At 41.3% G+C, this 19,215-nt stretch overlaps 3 protein-coding genes across 8 annotated transcripts in view; 1 reads left to right on the forward strand and 2 right to left on the reverse strand.

The window, feature by feature from the left end:
• The first annotated feature begins 6 nt into the window (after positions 1 to 6).
• On the forward strand, positions 7 to 3,297 carry dmac2l (distal membrane arm assembly component 2 like). The gene is made up of 5 exons (XM_061843483.1): positions 7 to 106; positions 205 to 299; positions 656 to 864; positions 984 to 1,155; positions 2,077 to 3,297. The coding sequence occupies exons 2-5, from the start codon at positions 205 to 207 to the stop codon at positions 2,189 to 2,191; spliced, it is 591 nt and encodes a 196-aa protein (XP_061699467.1). The 5' UTR covers positions 7 to 106; the 3' UTR covers positions 2,192 to 3,297.
• Positions 3,298 to 3,440: 143 nt separating this feature from the next.
• Positions 3,441 to 15,701, reverse strand: cdkl1 (cyclin dependent kinase like 1 (CDC2 related kinase)). 5 transcript variants are annotated; one of them, XM_061843477.1, is made up of 10 exons: positions 15,062 to 15,701; positions 12,288 to 12,457; positions 10,699 to 10,820; positions 8,827 to 8,899; positions 8,574 to 8,664; positions 7,683 to 7,883; positions 6,875 to 6,957; positions 6,723 to 6,779; positions 5,447 to 5,623; positions 3,441 to 4,486 (listed from the first exon to the last, which is right to left on the reverse strand). In XM_061843477.1, the coding sequence occupies exons 2-10, from the start codon at positions 12,453 to 12,455 to the stop codon at positions 4,385 to 4,387; spliced, it is 1,074 nt and encodes a 357-aa protein (XP_061699461.1). In that variant the 5' UTR covers positions 12,456 to 12,457; positions 15,062 to 15,701; the 3' UTR covers positions 3,441 to 4,384. The 5 variants fall into 5 exon arrangements, with proteins under 5 accessions (XP_061699461.1, XP_061699458.1, XP_061699459.1 ...); XM_061843474.1 differs by having other exon boundaries at positions 7,668 to 7,883; XM_061843478.1 differs by lacking the exon at positions 3,441 to 4,486 and adding an exon at positions 4,536 to 4,607 and having other exon boundaries at positions 7,668 to 7,883.
• Positions 15,702 to 15,794: 93 nt separating this feature from the next.
• The window catches only part of map4k5 (mitogen-activated protein kinase kinase kinase kinase 5), a 35,678-nt gene continuing 32,257 nt past the window's right edge, over positions 15,795 to 19,215 (reverse strand). Inside the window, exon 34 of one of the 2 annotated variants that reach the window (XM_061843466.1) lies at positions 15,795 to 16,524. In XM_061843466.1, coding sequence (XP_061699450.1) covers positions 16,437 to 16,524 — 88 coding nt within the window. In that variant the 3' untranslated portion in view covers positions 15,795 to 16,436. The remainder of the gene's footprint in view (positions 16,525 to 19,215) is intronic. The other variant, XM_061843468.1, reaches the window with a different exon arrangement.

Consider the following 19,215-nt stretch of genomic DNA (forward strand, 5'->3'; position numbering starts at 1 on the left):
CCGACTGCCAGCCAATAGGAAGTCACCATTTCAGCGACGTCATCGAGGCGTATATGACAAAATGGCCGCGGTGTACATGTAAACAAACCCGTTCACCTTTAAAAGGGTAGGTATTTAAAAGTTGGAGAAATTGAAGGATTTTGATGTAAATTCACAATCATAAATACGAAAATTTAAGGTGGATTAAATGTTTTTGTACTGCAGATGAACCTGCTTGTGAAGTCGCTGCAGTCGGCAATAAAGCAGAGAGAGAGTAGCCGGAGACACTTCTGGGGCTGGCTCAATGCTGTTTTCAATAAGTACTTATATTTATAATCATTCATATACTCTATTTAAGTTCTTTTTCATCTAAAGAAGAGGCTGGCTCAAAGTATGTACACGGATGAATAACAAAATGTCAATCAAAAGTATCCTGTTCTGGTTGTTGAATGTGTTCATGCAAGGGTGCGTATAAAAGTTATTATATAATTATTGCATTATTTCAGGTACTTTGCCATTGTGATGACGAATACAAAACGGATATGTTTGTAATTAAAATGTAGTTTGGTTTTGCAAATCATATTTTGACAATTTTGTTTCTCTTTTGATAAGATTTTAAGATTAAAAATTAAGCAATGATTACAATCGGCGCTGCTGTGATGGTTTCGGTTCCCAGGGTGGACTACGAGCGCATCAAGGCCGTGGGCCCCGATCGGGCGGCGTCCGAGTGGTTGCTGCGGTGCGGCGCCAAGGTGCGCTTCCTGGGTTTGGATCGCTGGCACGGAGACTACAACGCGCTACCCACCGGACCTCTGGGGCGCTTCAAGATCCAAGCCATCGACGCCACCGAGTCCTGCATCATGTACCGAGGCTTCGACCATCTCGGTGTGAGGGGGGGACGCTCGCACCGTGCACCCCCCGTTTATCACAATTCCAGACTCCAAATTTTCTATGTACCTGCCGGGGAGCCGCTCCCTCAACGCCGTTGTGTTGCATTTGCGCAGAGGGCTTGGACCACGTGGAGGAGGTGAAGCTCAACAAGTGCGTGTACATCGAGGACGCGTGCTTGGAGCGATTCTGCTCGCTGGAGAACCTTCAGCGCAGCGTCTTCATGATGGAGGTGGTGTCGTGTGGGAACGTCACGGACAAGGGCCTCGTCGCTCTGCACAAACTCAGGCTAGTCTTTTTTTTTTTTAATTTTATTTCAGTCATTATTATTTGCATGCAAATTTATTATCCATCTAGCCATGCATTTTCTTAACCGCTTATCCTCACGAGGGTCGCAGGAGTGCTGGAGCCTATCACAGCTGTCAACGGGCAGGAGGCGTGGTACACCCTGAACTGGTCGCCAGCCAATCGCAGGGCACAGAGAGACAAACAGTCGCACTCACAATCACACCTAGGGGCAATTTAGAGTGTCCGATTAATGTTGCATCTTTTTGGGATGTGGGAGGAAATTGGAGTGCCCGGAGTAAACCCACAAAGGCACGGGAGGACATGCAAACTCCATAAAGGCAGCTACAGGATCGAACCCGGAACCTCAGAACTGTGAGGCCGATGCTTTCCAGCTGCCCCACTGTGCCACCTCAAATGTATTAGTGTAAAAAAAATAATACAATTAACTTAATTTTATTTAAAAACTAGTTTGTAATTAGGTTAACTTAGTTTCAAAAGTTTTTTGTTGTAATTAGTAAATATTTTTGTATTTAGTGTAAAAGTGAGTTGGTAATTTTAAATATTTTATTAGGGTAAAATTATTTTAGTACTCATTTTTGTAAAATTATTAGTAGTACTAGTAGAAAATTGTTAGCTTTCTTGTATAACAGTGAATGTTTTTGTAAAAAAAAAAAATATATATATATATATAAAATTAAAAGTTTGTTAAAAACTGTATTTTCAAAAACATGGATTTCATTAAAGTAAAGCACTTTTTGACAAATATGTGACAATTTGCCGTGATTTAGCTTTGGACACGTCCAACCGGAGCTTTTAGTTTCAGGAACTCCCGAGTATGAACAAGTAGTAGTTCCTGCCAATGAAGTAAGGAAAAGACTTCTTTTAACAGGTTTTTCTTTTTCCCGTTTTCCCCGCATGCAGGAATCTCGAGTACCTGTTCCTCAGTGACCTGCCGGGTGTCAAAGACAAACACAACACGGTGGAACGTTTAAAGACTGCACTCCCCCGCCTTGACATCCACGTGGACCTTGACTAAACACCGCCACCACCAACAAAGCACTTTATGCTGTTGACACAAACGTATTTATAGTCAACATTGCTCTTGTTAACTATCCGGCGCAGAGGGTTCTCTTTATGCTCCCTCACAAATATCAATGCCTGTATGCCTCCAGGGCGCCATTTTAGGTTCCACAGCTTGTCGTTGGGGGCAATAGATGGATATTTAGCTTCTCAGTGTATCGGTTCGTCCGGTAGAATAAAACAATGATCCCAGAGCATGCACAATAGTTTCATTGAATGGTTGGTTGTCAAAATGTGGTCTGATTGGCCAGGGACCAGTCCAGGGTGTGCCCCGCCTCTCGCCCCCTAAGTCAGCCACCAATGATCTTAAAAAAAAAAAAAAAAAGACTGGATAGCGCATACACATCGAGCGGTGTCGATTGGTTGAAGCCAGTCGGCCGCCATCTTGGTACTCCCAAAACATGTGGAGGACAGATTGGATTGTGGTGGGGTTTTTCCTCAAAGTTTGGCATGTAGAATTAAAACTGGTCCTGTGAGCTTGACATTTTTTCAGTTGTGGTAGCATGAAGGATTTTTAATTCGACTTGGTAAGCCAAAAAAGGAAAAACATAGAAAACCGTGACTAGCAAGAAACCTTGCATATTACCTATGGCACGATTTCTGTGACATGCTAACTTTTCCCAAAATACGCTGTGAAGCACTATCATCATAACATATAAAAAAAAAAACTAAGCATTTTTTTGTCATAAAAACATTACATTTTAAGTCAGTTAAGATATATTTTTGGAAATATGAGAAAATACATGCTAAAGGCATTGTTCATTTGTTGTCTCTCCGACGTCCTGTTTCAGACAGAAGATTTCAACTTGTTTCCTCGCATTAGAAAATCTAATTCAATTTGCAGAGTTCTGTTTTATGTAATTCATCAAAAAGTTCACAGGACATGTGTTTTCTTGCTTATCCACCGATGAATTTCGGAAAATATTTGCATCGTTTTTTCGCGCAAAAACCGTCGGCTAATAAAGGTGAAGCAGAGAGTGAACAGTGAACAACAACAACTGGAAAAAAAAAACTTTGTGAAAAATGAATTAAGCTCATCAGAAAATAAAAAAAAAAAACCTTTACAAACAAACTTTAACAGTGTCAAAGTAAATCTTTCTAACTTACTTGTGGAACGTTTTCTCACAGCCACGAAACTGTCGCTGCACAGATCAGTATGGTTGTTTTGGGAGTATCAAGATGGTCGGATGGCGATTTCAGTTCTGGTGGCCAACGAGCCATCCAGTCTTTTTGTATTTTTAGCTCAGTGAAAGCCACCCTTTCATTAGTCTAATAGCACGGTTGCCTGTGTCATTTTTGAACAATTTCAGGAAAAATAATAAAAATTCAACAATATTCAGTTGCTACATTCCTGTCTTTGTGGGTTACTGCGACCGAACTGAGTGAATCTCCACAGACAAAGAGCAAACATTTTTTTTGTTTTTTTTATTGATATTGCTACAATAGTAGGCGTCAGTTTGCAGATTTTCACTATTCATGGTCAAGCCTGCTACTTATCCCTGTGTTTTGTTTTTTTTTTGGGGGGGGGGAGGATGAAAGGATGGAACGGATTAATGGCATTTTCATCCACTTCAATGAGAAAAGATCATTTGAGTGTCCTGAGTTACGAGCGTGGTCACTAAATGTTTTGAACTTGTACCACCGTGTTAGGGGAACAATTTCCGATCTCAACGTTGCCCCTCTGGCACAGGTTCCTTGCAGTACTGCAATATCTGATCCAAATTCAGAGCCGACATTAAACGCGCCACTCAAATTCTGATGATTCATTTGGCATTCCTACAACTAGATGGCTGTGAACGTCCGTAGCACCAATCGTCACGACTTCTTATCAACGTTGTCGTGCTGAAGTCAATAAATATCATTGTGTGTGTGTGTGTGTGTGTGTGTGTGTTGGGGGGGAAATTTAAAATGTCCTACTTGATGTGCGGCTCAGAAGATTTGGCAAAATCTTCCCTGTCATCTGCGAGCGGAGCGCGCTGTGGCGTGACGTCACGTTGCTCCTTGTCCTCCATCATCTAAGCTAGCCGTTGCTTTAAAATAATAATAATCAGACGACGATGACAAGACACCGACAAGCGTCGGTCACTAAGCTCCGGCACACGCGTCACTTCCTGAGTCTCGCCGGTGCGCCAGTCGATGTTTGCAGTTTTTAGATGTTGGGCAGGTGGTAGTTGAACTTGCTGAGGTTGTGGTAGTACTTCTTGGTGTCCAGAACCGGGAAGATGCTGCTGCCCGTCAGCTGAGGCAAACACTTGACACGGCACAAACGATAACCGCATCAACTCAAGTACTTCACATGGGAATACTGCAGTAGCGGGAGTCATTCGGGACATAATGACGAGCCTTGATAGTCATATTTCTTATGAATACTTCTGTATTTTTACAGTACGTATTTTACGTGAGTAAAACATTTAAACAGATTACAGTCATCATGTTTTGTAGATTCATTTTATTGGGGGAAAAAAAAGTCAAACAGTAATTAGTAAAAATTTGATTTGTAAATTTAAATACAATTTTTTATTTATTTTTTTTAAATAAAAAGGTTTTGGAATTTTTAAATCAAATACTTCCTGGGACAAGTGTCATAATATATACCGTAATTCCCGGCCTACAAGCCGCGACTTTTTTCCACAGCCGCCGCGCTAGTTAGCGTTAGCGCCGCCGCGTTAGCAAAGCAAATTAATTTTATAGCGCACTTCATACATGAGGTAACTCAATGGGCTTTACATGATTAAAGGCATTTGAAAACAAAGATATAAAACATTTAAAACGGGATAAAAACAAAAAATATTTAAAAAAAAAAAAGAAAAACCGCATATAGTGAAAGTAATTTGATCAAAAAGTAGATATCTTCTAAAAAGCATGAGAAGAAGAAGAAAAAAAAAAAAAAAAAAAGAGTTTTCAACCTGGATTTAAAAGCATTCACACTTGGGGCTGACCTCACCTCTGTTGCCAACTTATTTCATTTGCGTGCAGCGTAATAGCTAAATTCTGCTTCACCATGTTTGCTTTGGACTCTGCGCTCCACTATTTCAGTCTACCTCAGAGCTCGACTGGGATTGTCTTCCGTAAGCGTTTCCTTCATGTATTCAGGCTAACGCAGCGCTAGCGTTATAAACTGGGTGCGCTGTGTAGGCCGGGAATTACGGTACATTTTTGACTGCGTTTCGGTCAAATATATCGTATGTATTTCACGAAAAGTGTGACTCACCCCGGCTGGGAGGTGTTTGCGCGGCGGGCGGGTCCTCCTGTTGCCGTGGCGATCGTGCACCACGCCGGCCTGTTTAGCGTTGGCCTGGTGGTTCTTGTGTCTCAGGCTGTCAAAGTAAGGATGCTGCAGCAGCCGCTCGCACGGAAGACGCTCGCTCGGATTCATGTGAAGGCAAGCCTGACGACGTCAAGGACAACAACAATCACGAGTAGGGTGATTAGTTTTGGGTCGATGGGGTTTCTATTTGTATTGTGCTAAAGGGCTTTAGCACTGTCTCCACATTCACCGACAGCATCAGGAGCAACTGTTAATTCTCGATCTTGCTTAAAAGTCACATCGACACGATCACAGACTCGCGATAAACCGACTGAAATTGGCAATAAACAGCATGGAGCCCCTTTTTTTGTTTTTGTTTTCTGGGTCGCAAATCGGCTCGCTTGAAGCAAATTTCAGAATTCTCTTCACAGGGTCTTTAATTTCTGTTAAACTAGGTTTTTAGGCCAAATTGAAAAACAAGTATAATGTGAACACATTTTTTATGTTTTGATTAAAGAAAAAAAATACATAAATGAAACATCCATCCATCCATTTTCTTAGCCGCTTATCCTCACAGGGGTCGCGGGGACTGCTGCAGTCTATCCCGGCTGAAGGGTACACCCTGAACCGGTTACTGAAATTGGGAATAACCAGCTTGGAGTCTCTTTTTTTTGTTATTGTTTTGTAGATCATATCTTGAAAAACTTAAATTGTTTAAACTTTAAACTCGGTTTTTAGACAAAATTTAAAAATTTGAACAAGTACAATGTGAACACCTATATTTTTTCGTTTTGATTCAAACAAATACATAAATGATACATCCATTCATCCATTTTCTTAGCCGCTTATCCTCACACAGGGTCGCGGGGAGTGCTGGAGCCTATCCCAGCTACAGGGTACACCCTGAACTGGTTGCTAGCCAATCGCAAGGCACATCAAGACAAATAGTCGCACTGACAATCACACCTAGGGGCAATTTATAGTGTCCAATCAATGTTGCATGTTTTTGGGATGTGGGAGGAGACCGGAGTGCCCACCCGGAGAAAACCCACGCAGGCACGGGGAGAACATGCAAACTCCACACAGGCGGGGCCGGGATCGAACCCGGGTCCTCAGAACTGTGAGGCCAACGCTTTACCAGCTGCTTCACCGTGCGGCATAAATGATACAAAGGTATGTCGAATGCATACCTGAAATCAACCCATAAAATCCATCCATTCTGTTATAACGTTGTCATTACCTTCATGAGACTGAGGGCCTGGTGGGAGAGGTTTGGATATTTCACCTCCAAAGGTTCCTAACAGGGACACACACAAAGCAAAGGCCAAAATAAAGTACATCATGTCTTAACCTCTCACTGGACACATTTTGCAATATTTGTGTGGTTCTGACCATCTCTTGAGGTTCAGGAATGGCGAGGCCGTGGAAGAACTGATTGGTGCTGAAAACTTGCTGGTGGCGACAGATCAGATCTCCTGTAACATATTAGGTACGTTAAGGAATAAAAAATAATTACTAAAATCGTTATCATAATTGAGGCAGTAGTATTTTGTTGTGATTAAAATTTTAGTGATATATTAAAACTTTGTACTTTGTTAAATTACAATTTTATTTTCGTCACATTTGGGTTGTATTTCCAAGAATAATGTATTTATACTTTTTTTTTCTCAACGTTTATTTCAGTAAAACAACTACTAGAAGCAGTTATTTTAATACGATAATTTAGTATATTATTTTAGTGAAAGTTTTATCAGAGAAAGTTTGTAATACATTTTAAATAAATTCCATTTCTATATAGTTAAACTAGTAAAATTTACTATTCTTTGTATTGATTAAAATATATTTTAGTATTTTTTTATTTCAAGTATATTCGATTTACAAACTATAGTGAAAATATATTTTTATATTTTGTTTTTTCAGTCCATCAATTTTTTTTAAATTTTGAAACAAATTTTAATGTAAATATTTTCATTTAGTACTAGTTGAGAAATTAACTTTTTGAAAAAATACATTTGTGGAAGAATTTGTATATCTATTTTTATTTTATTAAATGATTATTTTTATGGGAATTTTAGTGAAAATACATTTTTATTGGTATTTTGCAGTACTAAAAACATTTCAGTAAAAATATTTATTTATGTAGCATTTTTATGACCCCCCCCCCCACCCATTTGGAAAGTGATACTGCAGCACAGCTGACCGAGGGTCTTGCGGATCAGGTAGAGCTGGTCCATGTCGGACTTGCCGGGCCACAGGGGGGCGCCGGAGAGGAGCTCGGCGAAGACGCAGCCGACGGCCCAAACGTCCACGGGGGCGCCGTACTGCGTGTCTCCCACCAGCAGCTCGGGGGCGCGGTACCAGCGCGTCGCCACGTAGTCCGTGTAGTAGTCGCACGGCCCCGCTGAAAAAAAAAAAAGAAAAAAAAAGTGAAATCAATTAACATTTTAGTAAAATAAAATTTTATTTTATAACTCACATATTAAGCAACTAATGAGATTTAATTGACAAAAAAATATTATTTAGGATTAGAGTTCTCTTGAACTGTGAAATTGCTTGTTTTACAAATATTTATTTTATTTACAATCAATAAATCAATTCATTAAATGACAAAAAGATACTTTTTTAAACCTTATTGTAGAATGTCTGACAACGCTACAAACATTTGAGGTTCATTTTAAATTATTTTTAATCAAGTATTTGTAATAAAATAAGAGTATGTAATAAATTAATTGTACAAATCTATGAATAATTTAATTAAAAAAACAAATATTTAGAGATAATGCAAGAAAAAAACAATGTAACGAGAATAAAGGGAAACAATTATATACATTAGCCATCCATTTTCTTTGCCGCCTATCCTCACGAGGAGTGCTGGAGCCTATCCCAGCGGTCAACGGGCAGGAGGCGGGGTACACCCTGGACTGGTTGCCAGCCAATTATATACATTATATAAACAATTAACCAATGTAACACAACAAATATTCCAGGCCGGATTAAAAAATGTTTTTGATTTTTTTGGGGAAGCCTATTCTGCTTGCACCTGCATGAGAGCGAAACAACAACGGCGTCCGTTTTTCATCTGCGAGCTTACTGAGAATCCTGGCGAAGCCGAAGTCGCAGAGTTTGATGACGTGCTGTTTGGTGATGAGAATGTTTTCGGGCTTCACGTCTCTGTGGATACACTGCCGCGGGGGCGCCCGGAGCGGGGGTCAGCGGGCGGCGCGTTTGTGTTGCCGGCCCCAGGCGGGGCAAAAAGGAATGCTCGTTAAAACGGAGACGAAACAAAAGCGGAGAGCGGCGGGTGGACCGAGAGGACGCGTGAAAGCCGGCCTGGGATCGCTTACGTTGTGTTTGTGGCAAAAGTTGACAGCCTGAAGCGTCTGCCACGTGATGCTCTTCACCAAATGCTCAGGAACGCTGCACAAAAACAACAAACAAACACTTTAACAACGAGACGTCACCATTCGTACAGTGCGGTGCTTCAATATAAAAAGTCTACACACCCCGTGTTTAAGTGGCAGATTGTTGTGATATTAAAAAAAGACAATTTCAAAAATGTTTTTCACCATAAATGTGGTTGAAAACCAGAACATGATTTAAAAATAATAATAATCTTTTGAGAATGAAAGTCAAACTGACAAGGGTGTACAGTCTATTATAACTGCATATTTGGCTGTGTTCATAATTGAGTCAGAGTGGAGGGAATTATGAACAGTTCCAAATTGCAGTCAGCGTAAGCACAGAACCTTCGGGCGTCGTCTAGAGAGCAAAAAATAATAAAATAAAATGTCAGGGAAAGCCTGCAAGAACAGCTGAGCGTCATTTCAAATTCCAGACATCCTGTTCAAATGCAGTTGCTCTGTGGCACTCAGTTTATTTTACTTATTTTTTTATATTTTAGATAAATTTTTTCATTATTTTATTTACTATTTTAGCAAAACATATTGGTAATAACTGACTTACTTTATTTTGGCCCACCACCTTAACAAGGATAACCAGTGACAATGGATGGATGGATTTTATTTGGGTAGAAATTTATTTTTGTATGTTGCTCTAATTAAAATAAATTAAAATGTAATACAAAAATTAAAATTTTAGTGATTTTTTTTTTTTTTTAGAAAAGTTTTTATGTGGTTTCATTTTAATAAAATAAACTTATGTTATGTTCATTCATTTATGATTCATCTGTTTTACGGATGTATTTCAGTAAAAATAAACTGTTGTATTAGTTTTTTGGGGCGGCACAGTGGATCAGCTGGTAAAGCATTGGTCTCACAGTTCTGAGGACCCGGGTTAGATCCCGGCCCCTCCTGTGTGGAGTTTGCATGTTCTCCCCGTGCCTGCGTGGGCTTTCTCCGGGTGGGCACTTCGTATTATATATATATATATATACACACACACACACACATTTCCCAAAAAACATTTCCTCCCACATCCCAAAAACGTGCAACATTATTTGGACACTCTAAATTGCCCGTAGGTGTGATTGTGAGTCCGACTGTTGTTTGTCTTCCATGTGCCCTGCGATTGGTTGGCAACCAGTTCAGGGTGTACCCCGCCTCCTGCCCGTTGACAGCTGGGATAGGCTAGAGCACTCCCCGCGACCCTTGTGAAGATAAGCGGCAAAGAAAATGCAAGATGACATTATGTGATGCCTCCGCCGCCATGTTTACCAAATAATACGAATTTCTGCGTTGGCTCACGGGCCGCCATCTTTCATCGTCACCACAGAAACGCCTTCCGCGTGACATCACAAAAAGTCCAGAAAAAGGCGGCTGCCGGCGCCCCGCCGGCAGGGAGCGTCGCCGCAAACATTTCCCGGGGAAGCTAACCCGCCTCCCCGGGAAACCGCCAACATAAAAATCGGGGAAACATACAGTATGGCGATAAATATATATATATCTTGGGATGTACGAAGAAAAATACAAAAATAGCCATTTTTGCAACAATTTTTGTTTTTTAGAAAGCTGGTAAATAAAAAAAAAGAAAGAAATTATACTAAAATAAAAAATACAGTAAGAAAATAAAAGTTTGAATTTGATGAAAATAATTTGTAATATGAGAATTATTTTTTTAATGATATGAAAAAAAAAATGTAGCGTTGTGAGAAAAATGGTGGCAATTTATAGTCCAGGAAGTGGCGTTGTGTCACCATCTGATGACATCGGGAGATGTAAAGCGTGGTTTGGTTGGGCGTGGGGTGCGCGACCGCTCACCCTCGCGGGTGTCGGTCCAGCTCGTGGAGCACCGTATGGTCGCAGTACTCGAAGACCAGGTGAAGTTTCCTCTTGCGGCGAAACACTTCGATGAGATTCACCAGGTTGCCATGTTTCAGTTGCTGAGGGCAACACGCAGGAGAAAGAGAGAGTCAGAGTCCAGTCGTAAGACCTTCACCTTCCCTACCGCTAAATCCAAAGCGTTAATAGGCGGCCGTAAATCTGATGTCGCCCCCGGCAACCGACCCCCGGGCCCTGTCGTATTTGTGAGCTGCCACTCCCACCCGCCGCCGCATGACTAATTAAGCAGGGCGGCTGAGGCTTTGACTCAACGCGAGGTGGAGGGCGTGTGGGCGGGGCTTCAAATTGGCCGGCTTGACCGCGGTTTGAAGTCGCTCCGCACTCCATTGTACAGTTTTTCAAAATACATACAGTTCATAATACTGAAAAAAAATTGATGCTTTAGCAAGATGCTGTTCAAAGGATTTCTTTTCAATTAAGATCATAATTGTTCCCATCTTATTATTATTACAGTTCTAAATTAATGCACTGATTATTTGGTAAAAACATTTCTTTCATTTTCATAATTGAGGCTTCTTTCAATATTCCCAATATATCAAATATTTCAAGTTATACTATACGTTAATAACTTTTTACACACAGATTTCAACATTCATTTTATCTCAATATTTCCAATTTATGAAATATTTCCAATTTGAAGCGATTTACCTTTTCAGTGAAAGTATGCATGTATGTGTTTCTTTCTGCTTGTCCCGTAAGGGATCACTATGCCGCGTCATCTCAGAAAAACGCTCATATTTGTTTATCCTGCGACCCTTGTGAGGATTAGCGGCCCAGATCATAGATTTTCTTAGCCGCTTATCCTCACGAGGGTCACGGGGAGTGCTGGAGCCTATCCCAGCCGTCAACGGGCAGGAGGCGGGGTACAACCTGAACTGGTTGCCATAGAGACAAACAGTCACACAATCACACCTAGGGACAATTTATTTATCCATCCATTTTCTTAACTGCTTATCCTCACAAGGGTTGCAGGAGTGCTGGAGCCTATCCCAGCTGTCAACGGGCACCCTGAACTGGTCGCCAGCCAATCGCAGGGCATATGGAGACAAAGAGCCGCACTCACAATCACACCTTGGTGCAATTTAGAGTTTTCAATTAATGTTGCATATTTTTTGGGGATGTGGGAGGAAACCGGAGTGACCAGAGAAAACCCACGCAGGCACGGGGAGAACATACAAACTCCACACGGGGGGGTGTGGGGGACCGGTATCGAACCTGGGTCCTCAGAACTGTGAGGCCAACGCTTTACCAGCTGAACCACCGTGCCACCGGAATAATTATTAACTCAAAATACTCATTTGGATTTTTATCCCTTATTCTTCTAATTTAAGTCATTTTCTTTTCAAGCACGCTACTCATCATCATCAATTTGTGAATCGACCAAGCTCATGTTATTAAAATATGAACAACAAAAAAAAAGTCTTTGATCTACTTTTCCGAGCCACTCGCAACTGGACTTTAAACTATGACTTTATAAAAAATATGATCAAACCGATCATTTGATTGACCTTGAGCATCCTGATCTCCCTGAGCGCGATCTTCCTGATGGTGGGGTCGTCCTCGGACTCCACGAACTTCTTGATGGCCACGACCTGTCCCGAGTCTCTGTTGCGACACTTGAAGACCACCCCGTACGAACCCTCCCCGATCTTGCCCATCTTCTCGTACTTTTCCATCGCTTGTCGTGGCGCATCGGCAAAAAAGAAAAAGAAAAAGAAAAAAAAAAGGAACCAGAGAGAGAGAGAGAATTTATTACATATACAGTACCTCACTGTACCCAGTGGGGAAAGAAGTAATTTATGAATGTATCATAATTTTACAAAAACAATTTGAAGTAATTTATGAATGTATCATAATTTTCCCAAAGTAATTTTTAATAGGCTAAAAATTTTGAGGAATAATAGAAAAAACAAAGCTGTAATTTGTCATGAAAATCAACTCATGTTATTTGAAAAATAATTTTTGTGAGGAATGTTGTCATATCAGAAAAATAGTGATTTTACCCCAAAAATTAAGTTGGAATATTACGTGAGGTGGCATTTTTGAAAAACAAAGTTGGAATATTATGAGAAAGCACAGTTGAAAACGGGTATTTACATTCACTACTTGCAAAAAGAACAATGTAGTTTTACAAAGGAGTCATTGTATAGAAAATATGATCATAAGTTGTATTGTTATTTCAAAAAGAGTCACTAAGAGAAAAAAAATGTTGAAAAAAAAAATTCAGATCCTCATGAATATAAAGTTGGAATAGCACACAACATTTTTCAATTGTCATTTCAATATGAGGAAAAAAGAAGTTAACTGTCAGGTTCAAAGGTCAAATAGGGTTGAAAAAAGTTGCAATTTTACAAAAACAAAGAAAAAAAATTGTAGAAAAAAGTGTAAGAGTCAGGTTACATACAAGAGACATGATCAAAAGTGAAATACTGCACAGACTCATACGTCTCTTGAGGAGGTGTAGAAAAACAAAAACAACAAAAAAAAAACCTCTCCGGATGTAAATCAACACAACGAGCACTACTGGGAAACAAAAGTCACAGACAAAAAAACTCTTAACACCTAAAAAAACAAATCATGAAAATACAACTTACTTATTAGAGGTGATGGGGAAAAAAAAAAAATCTCCTGAGATGTTTTGTTGGAGAGAAACTCAAGAGGCTTCCTCCTCTCTGAGGCTCAGATGTGACGTCTGGAGGAAAAAACCCTCAATCACGTCTCGCACACACACACGTGCACATGCACACGCACACCTTTACAAGACCAGTATCCACTCCATCTTCACAATAAAATGCAGCGCGATCGCACATTCAAATTTACTAAAATTGCTTTAAGAGTTTGACTGTTGGAGCCTTCACGACTCCACAAGTGGCACTAATAACTACACTGATATTGTTTACCATATATCGAGTAAAAAGTAGTGTCCAGGAAACAAACGCTATGGATGGAAAAATGATAAAAAGTGCACAAATGGCAGGGTATAAAAAAAAAAAAGAGAAATTAGTGTTAAATGAGGGTTACGATGTTAAAAATTTACCGTGTCTCAAATGAATATGAACAACCCCGGGACAAGTGATATTACTCCGTAAACCTGACTTTAAATTATCGTGTCAAATGGACATTTATAAATGGATTTCAATTTACAACGTTGGAGGGTATTACAGTGTACTAAATTCTAATGTAAAACGTTAAATGGCAATTGACGAGGGGAAAATAGCAATTAGTGTATGCAAGGAGGGCGGCACGGTGGAGCAGCTGGTAAAGCGTTGGCCTCACAGTTGTGACGTCCCGGGTTGAATCCCGGACCCGCCTGTGTGTGTGGAGTTTGCTTGTTCTCCCTGTGCCTCCGTGGGTTTCCTCCCACATCCCAAAAACATGCAACATTAATTGGACACTCTAAATTGCCCCGAGGTGGGATTGCGAGCGCGGCTGTTTGTCTCGATGTGGCCTGCGATTGGCCGGCGACCAGTTCAGGGTGTACCCTGCCTCCTGCTCGCTGACAGCTGGGATAGGCTCCAGCACTCCCCGCGACTCTCGTGAGGATAAGTGGCAAGGAAAATGGATGGATGTACAATTGAGATGGGATAATTTTTTGATGCACTCTCTCACAGGACATTTGTTGGGAACAAGTGTAATAGATCTAATCTAGCTAATTAGTTTTTCAGTCATGATAATCTTCTTACTTTTCCTCCCAAAAGTGTAGTTAGAAATGAATAAAATACTTAAACTTATTGCTGTTTAAAGGCCAATCAATAATAAAGTATTCGTCTATGCTGTGTTGACTTATTGTTCTATTACCCAGTGTTGCTTCTTGACCGGCACTCCCCGTGACCCTCGTGAGGATAAGCGGCGAAGATGATGGACGTATGTTCAGTGTAATATTCAGTTTTGCCAACTTTCAAATCTCATTATTCAAAATTTTTTTTAATTTTTTAATTAGAATTGTATTTTTTTTTCCAAATGTGCTTTACATTTTTATGCTAAAATTTGAATTAACCAGGTCAAAAGGTCAACCAGAGTAAAAGTCAGTTTTACAGGGTCCACTAGGTTTTAACTGACAATGTGCCACATGAAAATGACAATGCCAAGATCATTTTTAGTAGTTTTATACCACAATATGGCAATTTGAACTAGATTTATCTTATTTACAAACAAACATGAGCGTTCATCTCAGATGTCACGCTGTGACGACCCCTAACGGGACAAGCCGAAAGAAGCTTTACTTTGTGTCCAGTATATGCCACAGTGAAAAGTGATAATAATAAATCAATTTTAAATTTACCACGTGTCAAACGAAGAGGATAGGGTACACTACGTCACATCCACTTGTGCTTTACTGGAGCCGCTTGTCTTTTACTCTGAAGGTGATGGCGCTGCCTTTCCCGTCATCGCTCTCAACGCACTCAACTTGACACATCTTCTTGCTCTACGAGCCGGTTACCATAGTAACAGCCAGGGAGGGGGGGAAGGACTCAGTGGATTTGTCTGCCTGAAAGCTGGACCAATGAACACATTTAAAAGCAGTTAGGAGACAACAACAACAAAGTCACCAACTACACTGTAGCTTTTTATAACCTGGTCGTAGGACCTTCTTAATTGGAGGCGGTTCGTTCGTGAATATTCCAAAAGGCGGTGTCACATCGAGACTAATTAAGCGCTGCCCCGGGGTGGTGGTGGTGGGGGGGGGGGGCGGTTGTCTAAACGGGGGAATTAACGTCACACGATACTCACGTTCACCCCATTAACACTCCACACACGACAGCACGTCGACCGATCTGTGTGGAAAAAAAACAAACCAAAAAACAAAACAAAAAAAAAAAAACACCAACACTTTTCATAGTCAAAATTCCTACACGTACAATTTTCATGGTGAAAGGATTCAATTTTTTTTTTTTTTTCCTCGTGACATGTTTCAACATCCAAACACACACACACACACAGACCATGATAACAGCTTTCTTTTTTTTTTTTTTTATTAAAAACAGCATCGGTTAAAACATTTTGCAAAGGGAATGCAAAGATGTCGACAGAAGCGTGCGTCGTCCCTCATGTTCTGGTTTTAAATTACAAATACAAGGAAAAAAAATGTACAAAAGTGCTTACGCGGTGCAAATAAGTAGTTGTAAGTCTATAAAAAGAATAAAAGGACGCGCATTTGTACATTACTTTCAAGGTGTAGAAAGGATGGAAGTGACTATGTTACAAATGCACGAAGCACCCAAACTTGCTCGGAAGGCTGCTGGTTATTAGTTTGTCCGACACACCAGAGGTTAAGATTAAGGATGATAATAAATATTGCTTAAATAACCCGCGTGTTGGCTCAGGTGTTTGTGGCACTCTGCTCGAGTCGGACCGCGGACGGTCCGGGCCAGCCTCGGGGGGCCCTTAAAGTCTCCCAAAAAAGATACTCACCAGCTTTGAATGGCACTTATGATATCCACAATTAAGCGGATGTAAAATGTACAGGAAATATATTTATATTTATATATAAGTTCTCGTTTGTGAACTTCTGTTGTGTTTGGACGTTCCTCACCGGCTCCTTGCGAGTCCGAAGAGCGGAGCGGCTTGACAACGAAAACAGACCGTGCGGCGACAGAAAGTTCTTCCTGTGTCAAAAGAACCCAAAACAAAATGCTACTCTGGTTCCACCTGGTGGATCAGTAACTGTTCTCGTGACCCGCCAGGATGTAGAGGTTGCTCAGCGCCGTCGGGTTGTCCGTGGGCCGGCTCTCCAGAACCACCACCCTGATGGGAGGAAGCCGGGGAAACAAGTTAGAACAGAGTGGAATCTACTAGAACACAGCCGCTGACAAGGAACCGGTCATGCACTGAAAAATTAAAATTCTGGTGAAAACATCTTACTGTATTTATTTTAAGACAGTTATAACTTCATGAAAATTTATATTTGTTTTGATATTCGACAAAAAAAAAGAAAGAAAAGATGGAATACTTTATTTTAAGAATCAGCTGAATTCATCCTAGTTCCACCAGTAGATTTTTTTTTGTTTTTAATGTTTGTTTGATTTTAGAGAGATAATGCAGCCCTATGGGGGCACAAACCAGTGCAATCTGTAGGCCGGTCCCAAGCCCGGATAAATGCAGAGGGTTGCGTCAGGAAGGGCATCCGGCGTAAAAACTGTGCCAAACAAATATGAGCGTTCATCTAAAGAATCCCATACCGGATCGGTCGTGGCCCGGGTTAACAACGCCCGCCCCCGGCACTGCTAACCTGCAGGGCGTCGGTGGAAATTCAGCTACTGTGGGTCGAAGACAAAGAAGAGGAGGAAACCGGATCCAGCGTCAGAAGAAAAAGAGGAATGCACAGAGCCTACAACTGAGTGTAGGGACTTTGAATGTTGGGACTATGACAGGAAAAGCACAGGAGTTGGTTGACATGATGATTAGGAGAAAGGTTGATATTCTGTGCATCCAAGAGAGCAGGTGGAAAGGTAGTAAGGCTAGAAGTTTGGGAGCAGGGTTTAAATTATTCTACCACGGAGTAGATGGGAAGAGAAATGGAGTAGGGGTTATTTTAAAGGAAGAGCTGGTTAAGAATGTCTTGGAGGTGAAAAGAGTATCAGATCGAGTGATGAGACTAAAATTTGAAATTGAGGGTGTTATGTATAATGTGGTTAGCGGCTATGCACCACAGGTAGGATGTGACCTAGAGTTGAAAGAGAAATTCTGGAAGGAACTAGATGAAGTAGTTCTGAGCATCCCAGACAGCGAGAGAGTTGTGATTGGTGCAGATTGTAATGGACATATTGGTAAAGGAAACAGGGGCGATGAAGAAGTGATGGGTAAGTACGGCATCCATGAAAGGAACTTTGAAGGGCAGATGGTGGGGGACTTTGCAAAAAGGATGGAGATGGCTGTAGTGAACACTTATTTCCAGAAGAGGGAGGAACATATAGTGACCTACAAGAGCGGCGGTAGAACCACGCAGGTAGATTATATTTTGTGCAGACGATGTAATCTGAAGGAGGTTACTGACTGTAAAGTAGTGGTAGGGGAGAGTGTAGCTCGACAGCATAGGATGGTAGTATGTAGGATGATTCTGGTGGTGGGTAGGAAGATTAAGAAGACAAAGGTAGAGCAGAGAACCATGTGGTGGAAGCTGAGAAAGGAAGAATGTTGTGCGGCCTTCCGGAAAGAGGTGAGACAGGCTCTCGATGGACAACCGAAGCTCCCGCAAGACTGGACGACGACAGCCAAGGTGATCAGAGAGACAGGCAGGAGAGTACTTGGTGTGTCATCTGGTAGGAAAGGGGAGAAGGAGACTTGGTGGTGGAACCCCAAAATACAGGGAGTCATACAAGGAAAGAGATTAGCGAAGAAGAAGTGGGATACTGAGAGGACTGAGGAGAGGCGAAAGGAGTACATCGAGATGCGACGTAGGGCAAAGGTAGAGGTGGCAAAGGCTAAACAAGAGGCATATGAAGACATGTACACCAGGTTGGACACGAAAGAAGGAGAAAAGGATCTCTACAGGTTGGCCAGACAGAGGGATAGAGATGGGAAGGATGTGCAGCAGGTAAGGGTGATTAAGGATAGAGATGGAAATGTGTTGACTGGTGCCGGTAGTGTACTAAATAGATGGAAAGAATACTTTGAGAAGTTGATGAATGAAGAAAATGACAGAGAAGGAAGAGTTGAAGAGGCAAGAGTGAAGGACCAGGAAGTGGAAATGATTACTAAGGGGGAAGTCAGAAAGGCACTACAAAGGATGAAAAATGGAAAGGCAGTTGGTCCTGATGACATACCGGTAGAGGTATGGAAGCAATTTGGAGAGATGGCTGTGGAGTTTTTGACCAACTTATTCAACAGAATACTAGCGGGCGAAAAGATGCCTGAAGAATGGAGGAAAAGTGTTCTAGTTCCCATTTTTAAGAACAAAGGGGATGTTCAGAGCTGTGGGAACTATAGAGGAATAAAGTTGATGAGCCACACAATGAAGTTATGGGAAAGAGTAGTGGAGGCTAGACTCAGGACAGAAGTAAGTATCTGCGAGCAACAGTATGGTTTCATGCCTAGAAAGAGTACCACAGATGCATTATTTACCTTGAGGATGCTCGTGGAAAAGTACAGAGAAGGTCAGAAGGAGCTACATTGTGTCTTTGTGGATCTAGAGAAAGCCTATGACAGAGTACCAAGAGAGGAACTGTGGTACTGCATGCGTAAGTCTGGTGTGGCAGAGAAGTATGTTAAAATAGTACAGGACATGTATGATGGTAGCAGAACAATGGGGAGGTGTGCCTTAGGTGTGACAGAGGAATTTAAGGTGGAGGTGGGACTGCATCAGGGATCAGCTCTGAGCCCCTTCCTATTTGCAGTGGTAATGGATAGGCTGACAGATGAGGTTAGACTGGAATCCCCTTGGACCATGATGTTCGCAGATGATATTGTCATATGCAGTGAAAGCAGGGAGCATGCAGA

Source organism: Syngnathoides biaculeatus, chromosome 15 (assembly GCF_019802595.1).
Source record: "Syngnathoides biaculeatus isolate LvHL_M chromosome 15, ASM1980259v1, whole genome shotgun sequence".
In the NCBI taxonomy this organism is placed as follows: domain Eukaryota; kingdom Metazoa; phylum Chordata; class Actinopteri; order Syngnathiformes; family Syngnathidae; genus Syngnathoides; species Syngnathoides biaculeatus.